The following is a 24,230-nucleotide window of genomic DNA, read 5'->3' on the forward strand; positions in this document are numbered from 1 at the left end:
AAACAGTGACTAAAGACTGAGCGCTATTTTAAGAGTGTTGGGTGCAATCTGCACCTGAGCCTAATCTCACTACGCTATGCACAAAAGAGGAATCCACTTGTACCAAAATAGGGGACCAGGAGCCAATAAAGGGAGAGATGCCAAACTAGTATAGTGACAGGACACTTATGGCCTGATTTATAGTTTGGAGGAAAGGATACTCCATTGCAAATGCAACAGAGTACCCTGCCCGCTGAACACTTCGTCTGTCTCATTTAAAGATGGGTGGTCCATAAGTCTGGTGCCATTGAAAGAATACTTCCTCCAAAGGCCAGACGAAGTAGGGCTGTCTAGGAAAGGACATTATCCACTCTATTTAGGGAGGATGATGTAATGCCTTTTTTTCTTACCTGTCACCACCAGGACAAACCTAGTGGTGAGTGACAGGAAACAAATCAATAATGACCCCAACAACCTGGCAGAAAACCCTCCAGATGTGGGGGTCATTAATATATGTTTATCAAAAGCAAAATCTCACATAGGGAGTTTGTTTCTGAAAAACAAAAAGCTTTTAAAAAGATTGTAGTTGTCAGTACCATTCCCTAAATATTTCCTACATTGACAGGAGCCTTCTTACAGAGAGATATCTGTGGGGGTTGAGGAAAGTTCTAACTTTGACAGATAGGATGTTTTTCAGGGCATCGAAAGAATAACTTTGTTGCTCTGACGGACATTAATACACCAAACTCTAAATCAAGCTCTAAGACTGGATAATGTGCATGCCTGTGTGTAGTGTTTCCGCCTAGTGTGCATTAAAGTACTTTTCATCTTGAAAGTCAAGTACAGGGTTAGACAATCTTTCATCACAAACTTAATTTTTGCTGATAATAGTAAGAGTTTCTCTCCTGTCAAGGGCATGATTAACTCCACTTCTAGGTTCTAATTGGGAAAGGAACACCACAAAATCTTGAGGGGTTTCAGGGAAGGGGTTTCACCATGGTGAAAAATGAGAAAGACATTTTATAAAATGCAATAAGACTGTTCTAAGGAAGTTTTGCAATTGCAATTGTACTCTAGTGAGCATCACCCATGTGGAAAGGTCTCAATATCTGAACAAATCAGAAATAACAAAGATTTTCCAGGAGTATCCATGGAAACCTGTGGCTGTCATTGGTTTCCAAGCATACGCTTAAAAATATTTGTGAATTCTATACATTTGGAAAGCTGATTTTAATCCACAGGCTTCAGTTCTTCCTTTGCTATGCCGCAACATCTCGCATGTTTGGGTACAGAGATAAAGACCACATCAGTGGAGGTAGCTGATGTTTGTAGAAGTATTGATAAAGGTGCTAGTGTAAACTAAACTGTGCTAGTGTAAATTACCTTGAGTATAATTAAGCTCTAACAAGCCCTTTTGTGATCTAAATCTAGGTAAATAAAACTAACAAAAAAATATATTCTATCAACATCTATTACAAATCACGGTTAAAAATGTAAAACACTTCCTTAAATAAAATATAACTAAAAGGTAGAAACGTTTTATCTAAGATAGTTATATCATATCAGCTTACTCACTGTGCTCAGTACTGATCTCATTAAATATAATAAAAATATGTAATACATTATAATCATAATTCCGTTGACTTATTTTATACTTCGAGTTATATGCATTACAAATAATATAAATAAAATAATTAACAGTTGTTACACCGGATGCATAGGTATTAGAAAAAAGGATTTTTGAATCAGACCTGAAGAATTCACAATTTGAGAGAACTTTTGAGTTTTATTTTTTATACTCTGTTTGTTTCAAAGAGACACAGTGATAATTTACTTCCACGAAAAATCCACATACTAGCTAGCACTTGCCTAATTAAATTATAATGGCTGGCTTACTTTTGGACATTAGTCTCCACCTGGCTTCTCCCCCTCCCTTTCCACCATTGCCAAGATCCTGAACACTTACATTAATGAATGAATGATGTTGTTTTATAGAGCGTGACAGCTGCTCCAGCAGGAGAGTCCCAGCACTAGTGAAACTGTCTAAGAGGAAGACAGGGGCAGCATTCACAATTCTTAGAAGAAGTGTCTTTTTAGCAGGGCCCTGAACATGGTCTCTGTCGATATATTCCTAAGATAATCAAGAAGCGAATTCCACAATATAGGTCCCATATCGGAGAAAGCCCAACCTCCAGCTCTGGATTTATATACTCTTGGGACGACTAACAGATTTTGGTGGACAGACCGTAAATTTCTGTGGGGCTCAAATATCATCAAAAAGGCGTTTGAAGAAGAAAGAAAAGGTAGTTTAGTACCTGCTGAGTCTCATTCTACCAAACCCACACCTTCCAATCCAGAGTGCAAGCACTCTTCTCACACACTGAACTCAACACCTATTCATCAGCTACACATTTACAGTCTTGATGGACATTTCTAATCATTATCAGCATCATCATAGACCATCGGACGTACTACCACATTACACTCCACCTTGAAGAATCTTTACAAGCTACCTGTCTAAGCAATTCTCATTTTCAAATCTATTTGTATCATTTGCAAGGCTTCTATTCCAACAAACCAAACCATCTAGTGAAACACCTCTGCCTTTCTGGCTGCAATGCAACATATGCAGCAATATGGAAATGGTCAATCAATAAGAAAAAGAAAAAGGGAAAGGTAAGAACAAAACAGCTTAATTTTTTCATACCCTCTTCCGGTGAAACCAACTTCCATTCGTTTACACCATTCCGCCACACTTCTGTACTCAGGAAAGAACTAAAAACATCCCTGTACTCCTCTCTTATTCCCTTATTCCCTTCTTGAGTTCAGCACTCCCTTCCCTTTTTTCACCTTTTCCCCCTCATTTATGCATAAACATGTATGGATCTTCCTCTTGCTCTCTGCACATCAATGTGTCCTTACCAGAATGTAACACTATCACTATCGAATGTGCTCTCCTGCCCTCTGGGGCTAGATTATCACAATATAAAAACCTTCATTGAAATGACATAGGACTTTGTAGCCTCCCACTTTTCCTCGTGGAATGGAAAAATCTATGGTAAGATTATTAGGGTCTCTTTATTGCATAATAGAGTCACTAATCTGTACTGTCATTTTATATTTTCTTGCTTCTTCACAATTAGGACCTAATGTATAATTTACAAAGCCATGTTGAAATCACAACCCCTGCTTTTCGCAAACGCACCTGGTTTGTAACTGCAAAATGACTTTTAGGAATATATTAAATCCATTTTGCGAATCAACAAAGTATTTACAGCTTGCAAAATGGGTGTTCTGACCTATATCGAATTGCAATTTGGAAGGAGGGTGAGTGGTCGTTCCTTCCAAACTGAAATTTGGTATTGTATGTAGCAATTGTCTGAACCTCAATTACAGTTGCAAACCATTGCACATTACCCATTCTTCACTGGAGGTTTTAACAGGCACTCAAAGTAAAAGCTGTGCCCATTGGACATCGTGTCAGGTGACACTGGTGGGAACAGACAGTGGCCTATGAAACCACTGACTTCCTGCTTACCCTCGATGTGTTCCCAAAAGGAAACCTTTATTTTTGAAAGTCACATTGGCCCCTTTAAGGAACACTGACTGCTTTAAAAAATAATGTTGGGAATGCAAACAGTGATAGTGGTCTTCTGTTCCTTGAAAGCCACCAACCCTGTGTTTGTAGCCAATCACAGGTGGCCTCAAATAGCACTGAGTCAAATTAATATAAATTAGGCAGGCCATTCTTCAACCACTGCTATTGGAGATTTAGCAATGTGACCTATTTGTACAAAGGGCATATTGAAAAATTAACGACTGGTCAAAATGTGGGTGTGCAATTTATGACCACTTGTTTAGAACATCAGGGGCCATATGTACTAACTTATTAACCAATAGACACAGAATGGGAACACCACTTTGATAGATCAGGCATCAGGTCCTTAGTGTGATAGTTTAAACAGTCATATGGATTTAAATAGTCTTTAGGTTAGTTTAGTATATAAGACAACAGTGGGGGCGAAATCCCACTGTTTTAAAGTCACTCCTCTCTACCATTTAAAAAAAAAAAAATCTTATTTTTATATAACAAAAAACTAAGGGGATTGGCTGCCTGGACTTAGTACTTCAGAAACAGGCAATGATCTATGCACTGTGGTAGTTCAAAGCAACACACGTCCAGGACATAACACATCAGAAACAGACAATGATCTATGCATACCAGTACAGAGTAAAACAGGTTAAAGATATGCACATCTTTCAAACTCATACAGCCTGAGTGCATAACATATTAAAAAATGCAATTTCACCTATTAAGCTAGCAACTAACAAACAATCCACACCCCCACCTTTAGATACCCCTTACCAAGGTGTTATATATTTAGTTCCCCCTTGCCAAGATGACATATATAGAGTTCCATAATCCCTTGCCAACTTGAGCTCCCCACTGTAGTACCAAATCCCACCCAAAGATTCTCCACTAAAATCTGTTGCTTCCACCTTCTGAATCCTCCAGCAAAAGCTGGAAGCTGTCAGATGTACCCGAGTCAGCTACAGGGGTTTATTATCAAACCACACTAATGGATGGGGCTGGAATAAAAGTACAGCATTCAGAGTTTTCAGGGTAAGCTATGGTGGTTAAATTCACATGTATTTTCAAAGTCAGGCTTCCAATAAATGTTATTCCTAGCTTCAAATCATCCCTACTTAAAAGCACCAGGGCCTATTTTTCATATGAAAATGACTTGAATTCAAGCATTTATCCCTCAGGTCGATATTATACTGAGTGCACCACATGCTCTGCCAAAAAGATGTGCTGAACTAAGACATCCAAACATAATGAACATCTGATTAGGAGACACTCAGGAAAGGACGCGCAGCAAACAGGATAGAGTTCTTCTAATGGGGGTTAGGGCACGAAGTATACAATCAATTCTATGTGTCACAGAATATCAAAGGTAAGTTATGACAAACAAGGTCACAGATTGCCCTCTCACGTTTTACTGTAACACATTTCATTATATGACTTGCCTTTAAATTACATTATTATGTGTATTCATTTATTTTAGTCATACATATTATGGTGTGATGCGAAGTGGAGCAGCAGAAGGCATGACTGTATTTGTAAAAAATTGTCATTTTTTAATGATTTAATTTTTGGGTAAGTTACTTAATTTACACAATCATTTTTTATAACAAGTTTATTGGGAGTTGCGAATTTGGGCATGCAGTGAATTTACTCAAATTTACTCCACAAAAAAATGTGGTGTATGCAGTAATGTGAATTGTGCTGGTGGAGGTTGAAGGAAGTAACAAAGGTCCTCTCCCTGCCTTGTTATAAGTAAGTAGTCTAAAATGTGTTAGCTATTTTGGATAGTAGCTATTTTCAATAGTAGATGTTTTGAGTAATAACTATAATGTGTTTTCTGAAAAAAGGAGCTATTTTGTGAGTATCTATTGGAATGGCAAACCTTGTGAAAGCTTTATCTTATGTTTGAACCACATGTCATTTTTTAATTATCAAAGGCATGTGTACAATAACAAAGGACACAGCAGAGATTATTACCTGCAGGTGTTGGTGATGGGATGTGTGTGACATATGGATCATGGTGGAACCTGGGAGGATTATCATTCACATCAGTCACTGAAACAAGAACGCTGGTCGAACTGGACATAGCATGTGGAGATCCTCCGTCCGTGGCCACAACCACAAGTGTGTAATTCTCCCTTGCCTCTCTATCCAGAAGTGCACTGCTGATGATCTGCCCGGTGGAAGGGTTGATGGTGAATTGCAGATTCCCCCCAATGAGGCTGTAGCTGTGTAAAGAAAAAGAAAGAAACAACAAATCACTTAGATTTCCATGACAGAAAGAAAATTTCTGCACTAAAAGAAAAAAGTATTAACCACATCAATGCTGATGGTATTCCCCTCCTGTGCTGAGATTTGTTGATTCCCATTGTTCATGACAAGCTGGGCTCGTCATGAGCGTGCGAGGAGGCTACCTCATGACGAGCCCAGCTCGTCATGAGCGTCGAAGGGGTTAAAGTACTGAAGGATCTTTCCATTCATGACTGTTGAGCTAAGAACTGAAAATGTACATTCTTGACAATTGCTTGCATCATTTCTATTGCAGTGCAACACGCTGCCACAACTTGGCAAATTTGGTCTCCAGTCTCTGAAAAAGGGCTAAGAGCACAGTGAAGAATAACACATCATTTAATTGTTCTCACATAGCATCAGAATCAAGCCATCTAACACTAACAAATCTTTAAGATCAACTTAAAATCAATAAACTAGCAATACCATGGAAAGAAATCAAAGTACAACATGTTGCCTAAGATTTGGTTCTGTCCAAAGAAGCACAGTAAATACAAGTGGTTTAGAACAATGTGACAACCTAGTAAGAAATCGTTCACTTGGTGATTGAATGCACCCAACTTCATTCCTCAATAATCCAGGATATTTGCTCTATCTACACTCTTTGCAAACCTCATACTACATCAATATTTATTTAAACCTAAAACTGATGAATTAATTGATAGCACCCTTAATACAGGAACCTCATAAAAATATTATACAGTATAATAACCAATCAAAGAAAAAAACCAATTTCACTGTTAGGTTTACCGAGGTAGAAGCTTAAATGGTTTTGCATTTGACACCGCAAAATGTGAGCTAAGCAGAGTCAATGGGAGTAACCTCAACCAGTTCTTGTTAGACTAATGCACTCTGAACTGAGGTTATATGCTTACCAAGAAGGCTGAGGGAGTGAGCTCCTGATGCATCATTAAAAGTTTTGGGATTATAAATAAGACACAACTAAACATTTTCTTAGCTTCCCTATGGTGTGCTGTTTGTCATATAACAATATTATTTGGCCTCTGATGTATTGGCTTTGGTCTCCTCATGACTGGCTTTGTCGATGTCATTAGCTTTAAAAACAAGCCCAAGTATATTAATATATTTTAGGTAATCTGTAATGCTGTCTGTTAGCCCATTTCACCGGAACCATTATATTAGTGTAACTTTTATGCAAGATTGTTAATGTTCAGTTATGTGTTTGGGTGTATTCCACGTGAATCTCCAACAGTGCTTAGCATAGTGGGACAGACTGGGTCTCCACCATAGTGTACCTAGAAATGCATGCTGATGTATACTGCGATTAGGGTTTGCGGAGTGCATGAAACACAAAAGGGCTTTTCTCTGCTGATGACACTGTTTACAACAACAAAAAACGCTTTTAAGGTGCCTCGTGAATTACTACTTGCAAAACATACCTCAGCACCGTCCACTAGCCTCGATAAGTAATTTCCTATCTCTTGCTAGAGATGTAAGGATTTATAACCTCCACCTATCCCTCTCAAAGAAAAAATCATCAAATTGATCGATAATTTCCATTTTTAGTTTTCAAGTGTTCGTTTGCAGAGATTTAGAACCAAAATATAACATTTGGAAACTTGGAGGGAGACAACAATGTGAAATTAAAAGCATAATTCAAATACAATTACATATAAACTTCTGCTAGTCCTGCTGTAAGCGGATTCCCCCTCCCCCCCCTCACACACACACTTTTCTCCTATAATTCATTTAAGTTGTTCAGGGTTTGCACATCTTTACTTTCACGATATAAAAGTGTGTTTCTTGTTGGCTCTAATGTTTGGTGGTGAAAACAGAGTCAGTATAAATCAGTAATCAGCATCTTTCACATTCCATTGCATATTTTATCATGAAATCAGATATAAAATACTCATGTTAAGTCAGTGATTTCTTTGCTTGCCTATCAGGTAAGCAAATTCAGCCTGTACCACAGGAGAGTCATTAGCTTTATTCTCTAATTTTTTGGCCTTTCAGCTGTTTTTAGATGTTCCCCTTTCCAAAATGTTAACAATGTTGCCATCTGGATGGTCCTTTCTCTTTTGGTTAGCCAATAGTACGCTAAAAGCACATTGATTGCCCCAAGGCAGAAAGACCCACTTGTTAAGTTTTATGGTTGAGCAGAAAGTATGCAAAAGAAACACAATCCATCTGTTATGAGAAAAAACAGCTGATATATGTTGGAAAAGATCTGATGAAGATCAAAGAAATGTTTCACTTTAATTATCCTTCTCCATGGTAAAAAGTGTCTGCCATGGCAGAAAGCATGTGGTGTACTTCTAACAGCCTTCCCCACACACTGTTGCAATGAAATCTAGTGGGACTGGATTGTTTATTTCCAGTAGTAAGGCTTCACCAATCTGGGCTTCGAAAGCTCCCCTTTTATAATCTTAATGAGCCTTCATGGAGACAGTTTCTTGGAGTAAGATGCCTCGGCACCAAATGCTTCATTGTTACTTGTTTTAATAAATGTTAAGTTTGGAAGCCTTTCAAGGCAGTGTGCCAAAATGCCAGGTTTTCATTGCAATCGCCAAGGAGGTTTTGTGCAAATATTGCACTATATTTTATACGTAAAGCATTTTATCACAATTTGACTTTTCATTTCGTTTATGAGTGCACATTCTTGCTGGGACATCAAAAGTAGTAAAGTAAGGCAGGACATGCAAGGAATGCATTACATGACTTGTCGGACAACAACCGTGGAGGTTAGGATTTGCGACTGTAGTATCTGTGGGTCCAATTTACAAATGTTTTCCTGAGAGTAAATTTGACCAACTCCTGGAAAATCAGCTGTACCTCTGGCCTACTTTAGAAGACACAACTGCAGGCAGAAAAAGGTTTGTGAATCCTGCTCTATCGTCCATTCTGTTACACCAGAATGGAAGCCTACGCTTTTCATCTTTTTTTTTTTTACGCAAATCAGCTTAACCAATCAGCTCACAGTTGGGAATGTTTTGGGTGCCACTGCCATTTAACATCTTCATTACTATGGACTTTGAAAGTGCCAATTGTCAACAGGACTTTCTTCTTATGTAAAGAGCCCGTACATGCTTCCCATTAATGGACAACGGAGTGTCAGTCGCATGGCATCAGCAAAGGGGGAATGAAGACGAGGGCATTTAACCAGAAACGAGTAGCTCAACAGCAGCTGGTACAGAAGACAGCATTTACCTAATGACGCCATTAATGCCGGTGTCAGCATCGGATGAGTTGACGAGCAGCACGTCATTTCCTGTAGGGGCATCCTCTGGAATGGTTGCGTAGTATTTGTGGAAGGCGAATGCGGGGACGTTGTCATTGACATCATCAACATGGACTGTAACAGTCCCTGTTCCGGTGAGAGATGGAAAACCTGCAACGGTATCAAACGTTTTGGTCACTTTGTATCCAACATATATATGACATAAAAACTGTCACCCGTACAATCAACTATATACATTCATAACAAAATGTGCTATAAAGATTTGTACCAAAGAACCAAATGAGAAGTAGGTGTTACTAAGTACAGTTTGATGAATTATAGGGAGTTGAAGGAAAGGGTCATGATTTGGGGTGCAAAGGGTAACAATTCCTTGAAGCACCTCACTGCAAATTCTGTTAGGGAAACTGAGAATAGATGTGTTTTGTCATAAGAACTGTCTCTTTCGTCAATAATCTACATGAAACCCAGCCAAATCCCTCAATTTTCCTGCCCACGTCAATGTCAATATCATGAAATGCCCTCTTAACGCCCGGATGTACCCCCTGTGCCCTGGGTCTGCAGCAGCACTGAATGTGGCATCGGCATACTGTGGAAGGCTCCCTCCGTGACAAAGCACAGTAAACACTGTAATAACTCTATTATTTTATGAGCACCCTTGTGGACTTTATAAAGTGGGGATGTGATTAGTTCTTTAGAAACTCGAATCAATTGTAATGTTATCACGATATCTTTTAATGCTCCAGATGTTTTTCTACTGAACACTAATTCGTTTTCTAATAAATGCACAGTACTTCCAGCAACGGGGTTTCAAAGAATCCGGCTGTTTTCATACGGTCCTTTTGTTATTGCCATCTTGCCAAACACTTGAAGGCAAAAATAGAAGGCGCGAGTGTTCATGATTGGGGAAATACTAGTTACTGAGTGTTTATTACTCTGGAATTAAGTGAAACTAAAAAATCCTGCAATGGTATTTATCACACTTGTCATCAGAGGGGAGCTTTCCAACCATGTTCAATTGGTTCACTCTCTCGACAGTTAATGAAAAGAAAACTTTCTAGTTGTTATATTTCACAGGTGATTAAGCATTTTTATTCATGTTCTAAAAATAAATTGAGTATAAATTGCCCTGTTATTGGAAGGAGCCATTTTACAGTATGAGTTATTCGGCACAGATTTCATTTAAATTAAATTTTAGTGGCATTGCAAAGTAAAATATTGTAAAATCCATATAGTCTCTCTGCAAACCAGTGGGATGCCTCAATGAGTTAACACTCGTGCTGTATGTATGTAACTAACCTGTGGTGAGATACATTTCACTAGAGCATGCCCCTGCAAGATGGATCTACCTTTCGATCCCATCGACATTGGTACGCTGAGTACCATTAAATTGAGTACTAGTAAAGTATGCTATTTATAGCTTGTAGATGTGGCAGAATTGTGCCACAAAGCACTTTATGAAAGCAAGTTCTTATAACTGTAAGGAGAGCTGGTCCTGATGAAGGAGTAAAAGTGAAACTTTGTTGCATGCTGGGGAGCTGCCTTCAGGATAGGATGGCCCGCAGGAGATTCAACTCGGCCCATTCAATCCCAAAGCAACCCACAGTGATCACTGAACACATTTCCAATTGCTTCATGAAGACTTTCTAATCTTTGCTACTTTGACAGACCTTCAACTCTTTGAAAACTTCATAAGTTTCTCTTCAAAACTGTCACTACGACCAACACATTTTAAGTCAATATATTTGGACAACTGTGTTGTAAAATTCATCATCTGAATTCATTTTGGAATTAGTTGGACAACTTTCACCACCCATGGTCACTGAAGAAGAATAGTCATTGCATTCGGGCCTGTGCAACATAAGTTAATACTCAAACATTTTAAACTGTTGCTTTTAGTCCCCAGTGAAGCCCTTCCTGTTTATGGCTAACAGGACAGCCACTACAAAGTCCTGTCACAAATATTTATGGTTGCCGCATTTTTCACATTTAAAATAGAAATTCAAGGTAACATTTACATTGAATTCCAAAGACAATATCTGCAACAACATTAACAGAATGAAATACACAAGATTGCAATGAATTATGATAGAAAAAAACAGAATTGCTGTTTAACCTTTATTAGCAGGTACCAGAATGAGCACTTGTACATTATTGATCTCCAAAGATTTTTTTTCTGAGAGAATTTATTCAGGCCAACTTTGCAAACCAACATAAAAAAAGCCTGTTTACGAGCTTCCCTCCAGTTTGTTTAGTGTTCTCATCATTGCATTCTGTTTTTAGGTCGAGCATGGGTAGCACATGCGCTGCTCTGCGAGCCATGCTGTATTGGAGTATGGAATAGAAGCATCGCCACTCTCCGCCCATACTTGTCATTGGCTTGTGTAAATGGCCTTTGTAAATGCTAGTTTCTGACTCATTAATAGGTTTGTTAGTCCCTCCTTAGTACCACCTTGTCTTCATTCGTAACCTCCCATGAGGAGTGGCCCTTTTACTTTGGTTGTTACAAGGTGAGTCTTTTTTAATCTGTAAGCACTATTTTCTTCAAGTAGTTTCTCCTACTGTAGGCACTACATGTTTTCCTGCAACATTCAGCGCGCCATGCATGCTTTCACTTTCTAAACATTCTGGGACAATGGCGGACGCTTCCTTGAATAGGTCTCTCATTTATAAGAGTTTGAGCTATTGGCATTGTACATGACAATGCCTTTTATTTACGTGTTGATTATATAATCTCTCGCAAATGCAAGACCTATTGCATTACAAAAGCTTGTTCTATAAATGTGTCTCAGAATCAGTATTCTGCACGGCTCTCCATTATCGTCTATAGTTTTCTCCCAACAGCCGCCTAACCAGTGGCCCGATTTTGAAGGCTGGGCGTGTAGGTCACATATCTCATGTGGGCAGCCGTGTGCGAAGACATACTGCAACCCATGTTCAAAAAGTGACTTAAATGCCATATGTTTAGTTGTTTTTTTTTTTACACTTTTTACTGAGGCTTTCCTTAATAGTCACATAAGCCAATTAGAGTTATCCAATTTTGTATTACATTGTAAGTGCTAGATTACATGCACTGGGAAGTATTTAAGCAGCTTTGGCATTTGAGATCTCATTACATATATGGGAGGAAGAATGGTTTGGGGGTACGGGCGAAGCTGAATGGTCTGCTCATCCAAAGGGGAGACCAAATGCCTGGGGCATGCCAGTGTAACGCTCAATCACCTTTTGGTGTGCCAGAGCCATAACACATTGTGCCATTTTATTTGGGACAGGCACCAGGGCAAACAAAACCATTCAGGTTTAGAACAGCTTTTCATTACGGAAAAACACAGGACCACCCCAAGCGCCTTCTGAATTATGCTAAGTGATCTAATTTCACCCAGTACTCTAGAAACAAAATTAAAATAAAATATGGAACAAACAATGGCAAAGCCAATAGGTCTTGCCTCTGTGATTTACTGACTTTGCCAATGGTTTTTAGCCTAAAGAGAAAAAAGAGAGTTCTAACGGGACAAAGATGCCAAGCACTTTCTATCTACAATAACCCCTCAATTGTTATTGTTCATGTTCAGCATTTTTTCATGCAACATTTAGATACTTATATATAGATACCACATTCTGAAGACTTCATAAACTTGAAACTCTGATGTACATGTAGGATATAAATGCATTTTAGACCATCATGTATCAAAAAAGTCTAGACATTTAAAAAAAAGAGAAATACAGCATCCTTGTACATAATACTTAGTTGTAGCTGAAGACAGCCGTTAAATGATTTCCCAATGTGGTCCATCTAGAGATGGTCTACTATAGCTGAGACCATCTGGTTTGTTCATCTATGAAACATCTGACTGGATTGAAATGGTGGTCCATAAATAAATTGCCCTTTTAAATCTTCAGAGTGGACTTATAATGTGTGGTTGACGCATTTTAGCCTAACAAGTCTTGGCATCCTCAAGACAATACAAGGAAGTGTAAGCCCTCAAAACCACCATATACTGAATTATTTTAGTTAAGACACCAGCCTTAATTATACTGACATTTTACTTGCTGGGCCTCTGGGTCCCTGATTCTGCAAGACGGTCGGCCAGAGATCCATCCTGGAACAAGCTGTAGTGCATGTCAGTTCTAGCGATAATTGTGTAAAATAAATTTGTTTTTAAGTATAGCCTTCATGTACATCTGAGATTTTGGGTTTATGAGGTCTTCAGAATGTGATATCTATATATAAGTATCTAAATGTTGTATGAAAAAATGCTGAATACGTCCAATAACAACTGAGGGGTTATTGTAGACAGAAGGTGCTTGGCAGATTTGTCCCGCTAGATCGCTACTTTTTTTCTTTTGTCTTAATAGCCCAGGTTCTAAAAAGTTATATGTCCCCCGCCACTCCTTTCTTCTCATTCTATAAATGGTTTTTAGCCTGGCAACATAGCATCTGTGATGCTGTGCAACATGGCTAAAGTAAAAAGAATCCTTTGAAGCGTTTGTCTGCATTATTAAGTACACTAGGAAAAGAGTAACATAGAGTGCAGAGGCGGTGGAGTTTGGAAGAGCCAAAGCAAACTAGAGAAAGAGAGCAGTGCATGTAGGAAATAGCAACACAGATTATGGGGGAAGAAGCTCATGAGAGAGAGATGGAAAGCACAGACACCCTTGTGGAGTGCTTAATCAAAAAAGAAAAAAAAAGTATTTCCCTAAAAGTAAGTAGATCGAAGGAAATGAGTTAGCCAATCAAAGAGGCAGTGCTGCATGTATGAGACAAACAGAAGAAGAGGAAGGTAAGCCATTGAATCAGAAGCGAGGCAAAGAGAAAGAGAATCAAACCAACTTATGGTAACAATGGGCGGGCTGTAAGCCCAATGTAAGTTTTTAGCAAGCTCACAAAAGGTCTTTCACATTTAGGAAGCCTGCACTGACTCATAGGCAAAATTATCCTGTTTCTAGGTGAACGGTGCCAAAATAGAAAATATATTTTTTTCTTTGCTCCCTAAATCTTTGGCCCCAAGTTGATAAACTTCGGCTGGAAATACAATGGAAATTGTCACTCTGAATACTTAAATGTATATTCATAAATGTGTCCCTTAAGCTGTAAAAGCTTACAGGTAGCAATGCTCAGCAAAACAAAGTGGATTTAGAAGCTGTGGTTTGCTAAATCAGCTGCTTGTGGCAGACATCTCTCAATACTAGGGCCGGTTTTCATTTAAACTTTAGAGGCCTGACCATGTAGACCTTGCGCAAACAAAAAATTGGTCCACATGAGCTTTCTTTCTGCCTACTTCTTTACGTTATTGTTCATATGAGGGTTGTCTTCATGTACTGGCCAATCAAATCTTTCTCAGACTTGGTGCACCAAACCTGTTCTAGACCAAGGGTCTTCAAACTGGGGTGCCTCCCCCCAGGGGGGCCTGAAGTGCCCTCAGAGGGGGGAGTCAGACTCTGGCCAAAAGAAGCATTGTGCTGATAACTGTGCTTTGTTGTCGGGGGGGGGGGTTGAGCAGCCACTCTGTAATGGGCCATAGCTAACGTCATTTGTCATTTATATCCTGGCTGGGAGAAGGTGTCAAAAGGAAAGGGACTCCAAATATTCTTCAAACCCTCCACCCCATTTCTAATACTTTTGAGTACTTTTGCATGTTAGTAAGGTCTGTCTGACCAGAACAGTATGTTTGGGAATCATTTATTTGATTACATTGTTAAAACAGTACAGACATTAACTGCAATTTTAACATAAGGATAGACATATATAAACATTGTCAATTTTATAGAACAATTGTGATAAATTTTGAGTGGGGCCCCAATTTTTTTTTCGCGGGGGAAACGGCATTTAAACGTTTGAAAGGCCACTGTTCTAGACTGTAAAAAAAATGCACTAGAAAGCAAGAGGTTGGTTACACATATGGAACGGAAGTCTCACACTTGGACCTTCTGCATTCACTACCCAAAAAGAATAAAACTGTAAAAAAAATCTGAATGCCAATGTTTGACATTTAACAATTTTCAACTATGACCTCAAATAAACGCAGTCCACAAGCTGCTTCTTTGTTGCCTTTCCACATGTTCGGATCACTTTCTCAGTGACCCCTCTTTAATTCCTTCCACACAAAGGTGAAAAAAACGGTATTACTATATCTGACATCTGTGCAGTTGGTGGGAAATGTAAGCAAAGGCATAATTTACACGTGAAGTCATCTGTCTGTAGAAATGCAGTGACCTGGTGATTGTGAGACCGTATACACTGAAGAGAGCCCCGATGCTGCATTTGTGGTAAAAGCTGTGGTATTTTATGGTCAGGCTCTGTTCCCAGATTTATGACTTCAGATGCAGAAACGTTTTTTCGCGATGATGGTACTCTTTTATGATGTAACCATAAACCAAAAGTAGATGCCTTCAACATGTGTCCCGGACTAGATTCAGTACACTGCAGGACCCTTACTTTTGTGCGCCCGACTAATGGTCCAATACCAAAATGGCCGCCCGAAAATTGCGTGCTGCATAATAGCTTCAAAAACACACCAAATGTGCCTTGGCTTCTATACATTGGGCAGGTGTCTATTTGCTTTGAGTGCATTTTGAAGATTTACAATATTAACACTTTACTGCCATGTTTTTGTCTGTGAGATTGATATTGTACAGTTGTGTCCAGCTCACTTTTATTGGGCTAGGGCAAACATGTTACATTTGAAACTGTAAATGTAGAACATCAGCCACAAAAATGACTTCTCCGGAGTGAAATATAGTATTTGAATAGCATGAAATCAGCGACCTAACACTTCTACACCTTGCAATAAGGAGTTTCCCGTTTCCTAAAATATGCCAGACATGAGTTTTCAGTGTTTAGTATTGAAGTTTGGAACTTCCTCCACTGTAACACTAATTTTGAAAAAAACAAGGGCTAAGATATAAACTGTGGCGGATCACAGGCCAACCCAGCACAGCAACAGACATGTGGGTCCAGACTTACTAAGGGTTGTGTGGGAGCTCGCTCTGCGCAATGCTGCCCAATTTGCGCTGCACCAGCAGACCTTTTTAGAGGTAAGTAAATCAATGCAATCCTTTGCACTGCTTTGTATCGCTTGAGCACCAACACATGGCTGGCTTTAACCCTGTTGGCGCCCGATGTGACAATCCCCCTATGACCTCCTTCTCCACGGATTCTCTCATTACTACCCTTTAGCATTGCCCTTCATCTCTTCATAGCACCACTGCCAGATGGATTTTATTTGTTTTATAGAGCTACTTATACTAGTGCAGGGTGTCAGAGCACTTTACATCACATACACATTATATAGAAACAATGAACCCCACATGAGTAAATCAGTCAAATGTTACATAAGACAATGAGGTTTACAAGGTGTAGGAAACGAATGTCATGTATACTGATAGGCAGTATACTTTAACATGTTTGGTCTAGAGAAGCACAAACTCAGGATTTAAAACATACCAGAATGCCTTTCTACCAAAATTAACCCTTTTTGGCAACATTAAGATAATGAAAGAGTGCTGAAAAAAACTGAACATTCTAACCGTTATCATGCAGTTTGCATGCATCTCTTTGATGAGAATGAGAATTCATAACTCACTATGCTATATTAGGATTTGGAACTGATGAATTGTAAATAACAAAAGGATCTCTGTGACAAAAGCAGTAACCCACTGAGCTATCCACATAACATACAATTCCGTAATGAGCAAGGTAGATGGTTTTTGCAGCAGGTATATTGTCCCTTTGCACTACTTTATTATGAGTCAAAATGTTATTAGACAAACTCTGATCTCTCTCCAGCATGAACATTAATCACGAGTTATCTTGACATTTTTATAGCTACCAGAAAAATGCAGAGCACACAAGGAACTCAGCAGCAAATAAATTTAAAGCCATATGTTAACTCTAAACATAGCACCCCCCTCCACTTTCCTGGTTACACATTAAAGCTAGCTCTGCACCCACACAAAATGTTAGTTAGTAACACCTGTGATTTGAATATTATTAGAAGCACTGAGTGAGTGCCATGATTAGGAAAATTAATCTGACATACTGGCATGGATGAATCTCTTGCTTTTACTGCAATAGTCAAATCGTCACTGAGCCATAGTACATTCCTATTCTGCCCTACATGATCCAGTTGTTGCCACGGACCTCAGACTCAGGGACAAAGACTTCTCTTTAGAAGGGGAGATGAATCACAAATGATTCACTAGGTAACAGCAGCCATTTTAGCTGTGTCCTATCAGTTAGGATAGTCACTTGTTTGCACTGAAAACCTCTTAAGCTGTTTGTCTGTTTCTTAAAATAGCCATTGATCAGTAGTTTGAAAAGGAACCTATGACTTTCCCCTGACTAGACACACTCCCATGAATTTATGGGTATAAAATATTCTTAGGTAGCTCAACACATCACAGTTAAATATAGCCAAATAAGCAGTTAAACCTATTAAAAATAAATCTTTTTTTAGAAAAGTTGTTGGGTCACCATGTAATTCGATGGGCGCAAAGTATGTGAGTGTGTGATTGAAAAAAAAGCGCACACTGTTTGGGTTAGAAGAACTCTCTCTGTCTTCTAAATATTGTGCTTGGGGCTCAGAAAGTTAATGTCAGCTCCTCACCATTTAATGAAAGTAAAAAACACAAGGTGGCAAAGATGTATGCTAAAATGCAGAGCTATCGTCAGGTCTCCAGTAGTTGCCAAACTCTTTGATCCATGTAGTTCGAACAGCCTTTTATGGATTTAGGAAAGTATAGATTCAAACTAAGAACACAATAAGGGCCTGCAGATAAGTCATAATTAAACATATCATTAAATCCATAAATCCATATCTGAATATACTTTTTTTTTAATCTCTGATAACATGTATTTTTTGATAAGTTCTCTAAAATAGTCCACATTCACCTATGCATTACTTTTAAAATAATAGTAGCATCCACTGTTGCTTTAGGTTCTAGCTTTTACTTTAGTCTTTATGCTTAATAATATCAAAATACCTAAAATGCTTGTTCCTTGAGTTAATATTTAATGCAGAGACTGGCGCAATGTGAGTAAGAAAGGGCATGTAGCGGGCATATGCGTCTAATGTTCCACTCCTGACTCTCTGAGATGCACAGTGTATATATTGTTACATCGGGTTGATGGGATATCACCTGAGGTCACAGGTTTCATGTGTCCTACAATGACCAAAGCTAAGGGAAGCATTACCTGTTAGCAATATTTGATTCTAGTTGCAAACCAGTGAAGAAAATTACTGGTGTCAATGGATTGTACCTTATGGGTAATGAGCTGCTATCTAAACTATGTTCATAGTAACCGAGGAGCCTAGCATTTCACAAGAACGAATGAGTCATCACAAATACACAAAGAGCGTGGAACTTGTATAACTTGTGATACGGCAATGTAAGAAGCTTGTTGACATGTAAGAAACATTTAAGAAATCTTTAGCAAAAATTTGTATTTGCACTCTACAATGGATCCTACAGTTTGGCGTGGGAAACTTGTTGCTGTAGATAACCGTGAAATTCCCATGGGGCGAATACACTTAGGCATTTTGGAGTACACAAAGTAGCATTCCTGTAGTACTCTTTTACATAACTTTACATGCATTTGTGAGCTGGCTCTAAAACATCTAAAATGGGAGTAATGTGGTAGAATTTAGAGAATATTCATATAGTTAGTACAAACAGAAATAACTGTGCCCTCTCTACCCTCATACTAATAGGAAGATGGGTGTTTTGGGGTTGATTCACAAGCGCATATGAGTATGGTAAAGAGTACTCCTGTAGTACTAGTTACAATACGGAAAATTCTTCTTTTGAATCAGCCCACATGGGTTTCTATGGTTGTGGATCTAGTTTCCAAAAGTGTCTACTCTTTGATATCCGTTCACAAATGCAAAATGCAGAGCTGCACTTCACATGCTTTACTATGCTGCTCTGTGCTATGGGCATAGTACATAGGGCTGTCACTCCCTAACAGGACAGATGCGGTGGCAACGGGGTAGTTGAGGGACAGTGTGAAAGAGATGGCCATGCGCCTCACTCCTCCACAATGAAAGGCCATTCAGTCCCACTTGGGAAAAAGATAGTCATTGATCAGGAAAGCGGGCCTCCATATAAAGGAAGTAAAATTATCTATTGGCCATTGATATGTAATCTGAAAAATATGATCATAGTATTTTACTTGGTAAACGTGCCTCTTGCCTTTAAAGAACAGGACAAACATTTGTTTTAATTGGTTCTATTCAGTAAGTGGGCTGAGAGAAGGGTGCCTGCCTGTCTGGCCAATCAGAAGAATGCACCAGTCTGAAAAGCACATATCAGGATGTCAGCAATGCTTATTGAGAAGAAAATAGAGTTGAAAAGCAATACGCTGCCCACACCATATTAAGTGCAGAATAAAAACAGACTTGGTGCAAATGTTAAGTAATGTACTTTTTACAGGCCCTACAGAAGGGTTCTGCTGAGAAAGGGCTCCAGAACTGTTGATGTGCGGTGCCTTTAGTGTCCCAGGCTCCTGAAACAATGCAGCAACCACACCTTCTTTCGTCGTCACCCATGGGGACAGAGCGGAAAAACCAAGGACAGTCCTCTGTGGGAATCACACTGTGTGCGCCTCACAGCTGGGTCCTATTCCACTGCTTGTTCTTCACTCTTGCCTCCTTGCTCACTTCTGGGGATCCGCCATTTTCACAGAAGTGAGGAGTGAGGTGTTACATGGAGGGGCCTGTTGAAAAGATGATGCTGACGCCACAATAGAGACAGGAACCAAGAGAACGTTGCAAAAAATGAAGAGGTACAATATTGTGCATTTGTCAGAGGACTGGGATGCACCCTGTAGCATCAAAGGAGATAAGGTGCAGAGTGTGTTTGAGAGGTGTGGCGCTATCAGGATGGGATGGGTGCTGCTTGAATGATAGACTTAGGTGCTGTATATATGTGTCACACTGCGCTGCATGTGCGTGTATAACAGGTTTTGTGTGTTTGTTTGGTTTTGCAAGACAGCACTGTATCTGTGTTAATGTGTGAGACAGGACATTCTTGTGGTAGGGAGAAAGATGCTAATGAAGGAAGACCACATCCAATGAGCCAGTCATTTCTCGGCCCACACATGCCACTTTCATAGAACAACAAACAGGTGTGTGCTGGTATCTTCGGTAGAAGGGAGTCCAGAGTAGGTTCACAAACCACGATCCACTGCTAGATTTTCAAGAATACCACCGACTATGTAAATACTCAACCTATAAATTTAAGTAGGGAAAATTATTTCACCCAAATATCTGTAAGACTTGGCAAGGGCCTGGCCCTTGTGGAGCAACATCCCCTGCTTTAGCAGCTTGCTTGGTGAGCTGTGGTGGCCACCAGGAAGTAGGACTGGACTCTGGAGTAGAGAGAGGGAGTGAGCGATACTGCCTGCAGGATCCGATGGGCGAAATCGCAGATCACTGTGTAGGCTTGCAAAGCAAATGCTCCACCTGTCGCGATTTCAGAAATGTGCTTACAAAGATTGGTCAATTGTTTAGTAGAAATATCAACGTCTTGGGAACATATAGGTCACTATAGCTTCCACCACATGGGCACAATTTCGAAAAGAAACAGCTTGAAAACGCAACTGTTGTTATCCCAGTACACTTGTACTAACTTGGTATAGCAGTAAGCCTCTTCAATTGTATCAATTGAATTGACTGAAAGGCAGTACCACATAACTTATGCAATATATATCACTTAATGAATTCGTGAGGTACATATTTGTCAAATTAAGTAAACAGCCTTTCCTACAAGAAAGGGAAAACAACCGGGAGAAAGCGCAAATGCCTGTTTTCCAGTGGACTGCTGTTGGTAAACACAATTCTTAACGAATTGGTGCGTTCCCCACTTGCTTGAAGTTTGTTGGCTTCAAGTAGCAGCAGCAGGGATGCATTTGTTGGTTTTCAGACAGTGTGTCCTTGAACAGCCCTCCGAGATCAGTCATCGCACAGCTAAAGCTTCCCCCTAAAAGGGGAAACATGAACCCCGCTTAAGCGTTCCCTCTCAAGTTTCTTGTTTATTTTGCTGGACGACCTGCGGCCATTTGTCTGCACTGATACCTGAGGTGTGCGTGAACATGACTGGCGGCGAGACGTAAACACTGCAAAACACCACCTTGAAAGACATGCCGCCGGAAAATGGGTCTCAACAGCTACAAACCGAGGTCGTGATGATTAAGCACTTATTTAACCTTCGACATTGAAGATTATATATAGTATGTGCTTTTTAGTGACGTGATAATGGCACCGTGAGTCCCAATACAAAAATACTGTGGCTCTGGCGCAGTGCTGGGTAGTAAAACCGTCATAAATGGGGTGCAGTTTTCATGCTAGCTATGCCTGCCTGTGTTTTTGTGACTTAGTGGTGTATTCATTCTCAGGTACCTCTATAAGCTGATGCTATATATAGCACACACATATATATATTGCCTTACCAATACTCAGCCGCGGCCGGTAGTGGGAGTACCGGCCAGGCGGTGACGTGGGGAGAGGGAGGGGCAGGGTGGGGGATAGTAATGTATGGATTACGGACTTTGAAAGGTAAGTAAACATATAAATAAATAAAACGCATTTTGTTGTGTGCACTGCATCACCAAAAGCGATGCACTTCGCGTAACAAAATTAGTTGTATTTATTTATATGTTTACTTACCTGTTAAAGTCCGTAATCCATACATTACTACCCCCCACCCTGCCCCTCCCCCTCCCCACGTCACCGCCCGGCCGGTACTCCCACTACCGGCCGCGGCTGCCAATACTTTTAAAACATATTTAAATTGCCACAACCCAATTGCAGATGAACTCCAAAAAGAGGAAAAGGTCCAGGGAAAGTATACACACTTGTAGTGAGAGAAAATCTTGGGATCAAGGAGACACTACTTTCACTCATTCATTGAGACCACCTTCAAACTCCAATCTTTGATCATGCCCATGATCTACACACACCATATTTAGTAATTTCCCAGATAACCAACAGATGGTAGGACCTACAAACCGTGTAACACGCTGCCTCCTTGGGTGCCCATGTCGGTCCAGTGATGTGATTGGTGATCTTTAGGGATGTAGCCATAGTATGGTATGCCACATCCTGGTGTGAGTTTAACACCTTGGCCGCGGCTGGAATTCCGCGCCATTGCTGGACATTCCGATCGCGGGCGTGGTCATGATGGCTCCCGGCCGTCATTAGCACACGCCCACCGTGACTCATGACGGCCGGGAGCCGTCATCAGCACCGAAGGGGTTAAGAGGGGGTGGGGTGTGGGCATGAGATTATGCTGCCTGTGTAGGCAGGTCCCTGTGCGTGCCATGTGAAGGATGTGGTTGCATGCATCTTTACCAGGAGGCTGACTGGTTTCTTTAGTCTGTGCGATCCACACAATCATGAAATATCGAGGTGTGGCCCTTTAGCCTACGGGCCCGATTCCAATGTCGGACGGACCGGAGTCCGTCCGACATCGTTTGGGAATTGGAACCGAATGACCTCCTGTCGTTGGTTCCCGCTCCGCAAGTAGGATGCGACTGAATCCTGTTCGGTCGCAATCCTGTACTTTGCAATGGGACCATGCATTCCGAACAGAATGCATGCTCTCATTGCAAAAAGCAGAGGTTCAGTTCATCCCTGCACCTCAACAGAGGGGCACCTTAGGTGCATCCTAGGCCACCATGCTAGGGGCCCCCAAAGTCGGATTCCAACAGCTTTTCTGTGTCGGAGAAGCTGGCACTGAAAGGCTGTGGGAATCTTCCATCGGAATCACTTGGCTGAAAAGAGCTGCCCGAGGGATTGATGGAGGATTTCTGAATGGCAGCCAGGCTCTCTGATCCCGTCGCAAGCCATTCGGAAACCCGGTTCGGATTCTATTCCCACCGACCTCATCTAAATAGGTCAGTTGGAAAGGGATCCGAACAGCCGATTCCGATATGGTTGGAACGTCTCCGACAGATGAGTGGAGCCGTTTCCGACTACATCGGAATTGGCCTCTAAGTGTGGTACCAAAGATGAGCAACACCCTCTGTACCCAAGACCTTCCAGATGAAAATGACAGCATCTTTCAGTATTTTCAATATGCTCCCAGGAAGTGAGAATATGCAGATGGGATCTCCCACGGTCATGCTCAGTACAACTGCCATTGACAAAATTATATAAATAAGCACAACAGCAGATACATTGTGCACAGGTGGTATTTGGAAGAAATGAACACGGATTTAGAAAACCAACTTAATTACTTTTATAGAATTGCACCTAAAATGCTTTAAATGTTGTAGAAACATTTGTTGTGATATGATTTGTAGAAAAAAAAATGCATAATGTTTAGAACCTCAGTAAAATATACTGTGAAAATTCATTAACTACATACATGTATATTAATGAGTGTTTCAGAGAAAATGTTTTCACCAAGCAACCATTTCCTAATGCTCTTCACCCAATGTTAGATTATGTGTTAAAATACAATGAGCTTACTAAAACCGTTTAAGTTAAATGATGACTGGGAGACGTTATGAATGATGTTTCCAAGTAACATTGATAGATGCTTTCATATTACTAACTAGTTATTGTTCATCCATCAAGCTCATAGAGAACCCTTTAGCTTATGTAAGAGGGTTCTCTTAAGAACCTTCCCTCATGTAGCAAGTATTGAATAAATTGAATCGACTAATGGGAACCAGGGTACAGACTGTGGGAATCGGAAGAAGGAGCATCGTGCAACCCACTACACCACCTTGTGAGCTATATTTATTAGATATAGACAGAGGGCGCCGACTGAAATGTCCCGAAAGTATGAATCTACATTAATGAGTGCTCCTAGGTAGATAGGCAGAGATTCCCGGATTTCTCCAACTTCTATTTCCATTCCAGTGGTCCCATTGCTGGCTCTCTGCTTTAACTGAAACTCTTCTTTATGGAGAGTTGATTTATTTAGCTATTCCTCTGAGGTGACTACAATTGGATTTTTGGTGATCAATGCTAACTGCAAAGATCGCACTCTCATTTACAGTTGTAACTGCAGCTGTAGGGAACTTGGCTGAGTTTCCTGAACTAATCTTATGAGAAGTTAATTTCTTATTTGCTCTTTTCCAGAGGAACTCTTTTTGGGTTCTATTTTAGAATAGGTCCTTTAGGTGGTTTACAGGGTTTCTTTATGGAACACTGTGTATATTTTTCTAAT

At 40.1% G+C, this 24,230-nt stretch overlaps 1 protein-coding gene across 1 annotated transcript in view; it reads right to left on the minus strand.

Moving 5' to 3' along the window:
* The window catches only part of FAT4 (FAT atypical cadherin 4), a 386,231-nt gene that overhangs the window by 73,508 nt on the left and 288,493 nt on the right, over positions 1-24,230 (minus strand). The window contains exons 7-8 of the mRNA XM_078676811.1: positions 9,026-9,206; positions 5,546-5,796 (exon numbers count right to left, since the gene is read on the minus strand). Coding sequence (XP_078532937.1) covers positions 5,546-5,796; positions 9,026-9,206 — 432 coding nt within the window. The remainder of the gene's footprint in view (positions 1-5,545; positions 5,797-9,025; positions 9,207-24,230) is intronic.

Source organism: Lissotriton helveticus, chromosome 2_1, assembly GCF_964261635.1.
Source record: "Lissotriton helveticus chromosome 2_1, aLisHel1.1, whole genome shotgun sequence".
Taxonomy (NCBI): Eukaryota; Metazoa; Chordata; class Amphibia; order Caudata; family Salamandridae; genus Lissotriton; species Lissotriton helveticus.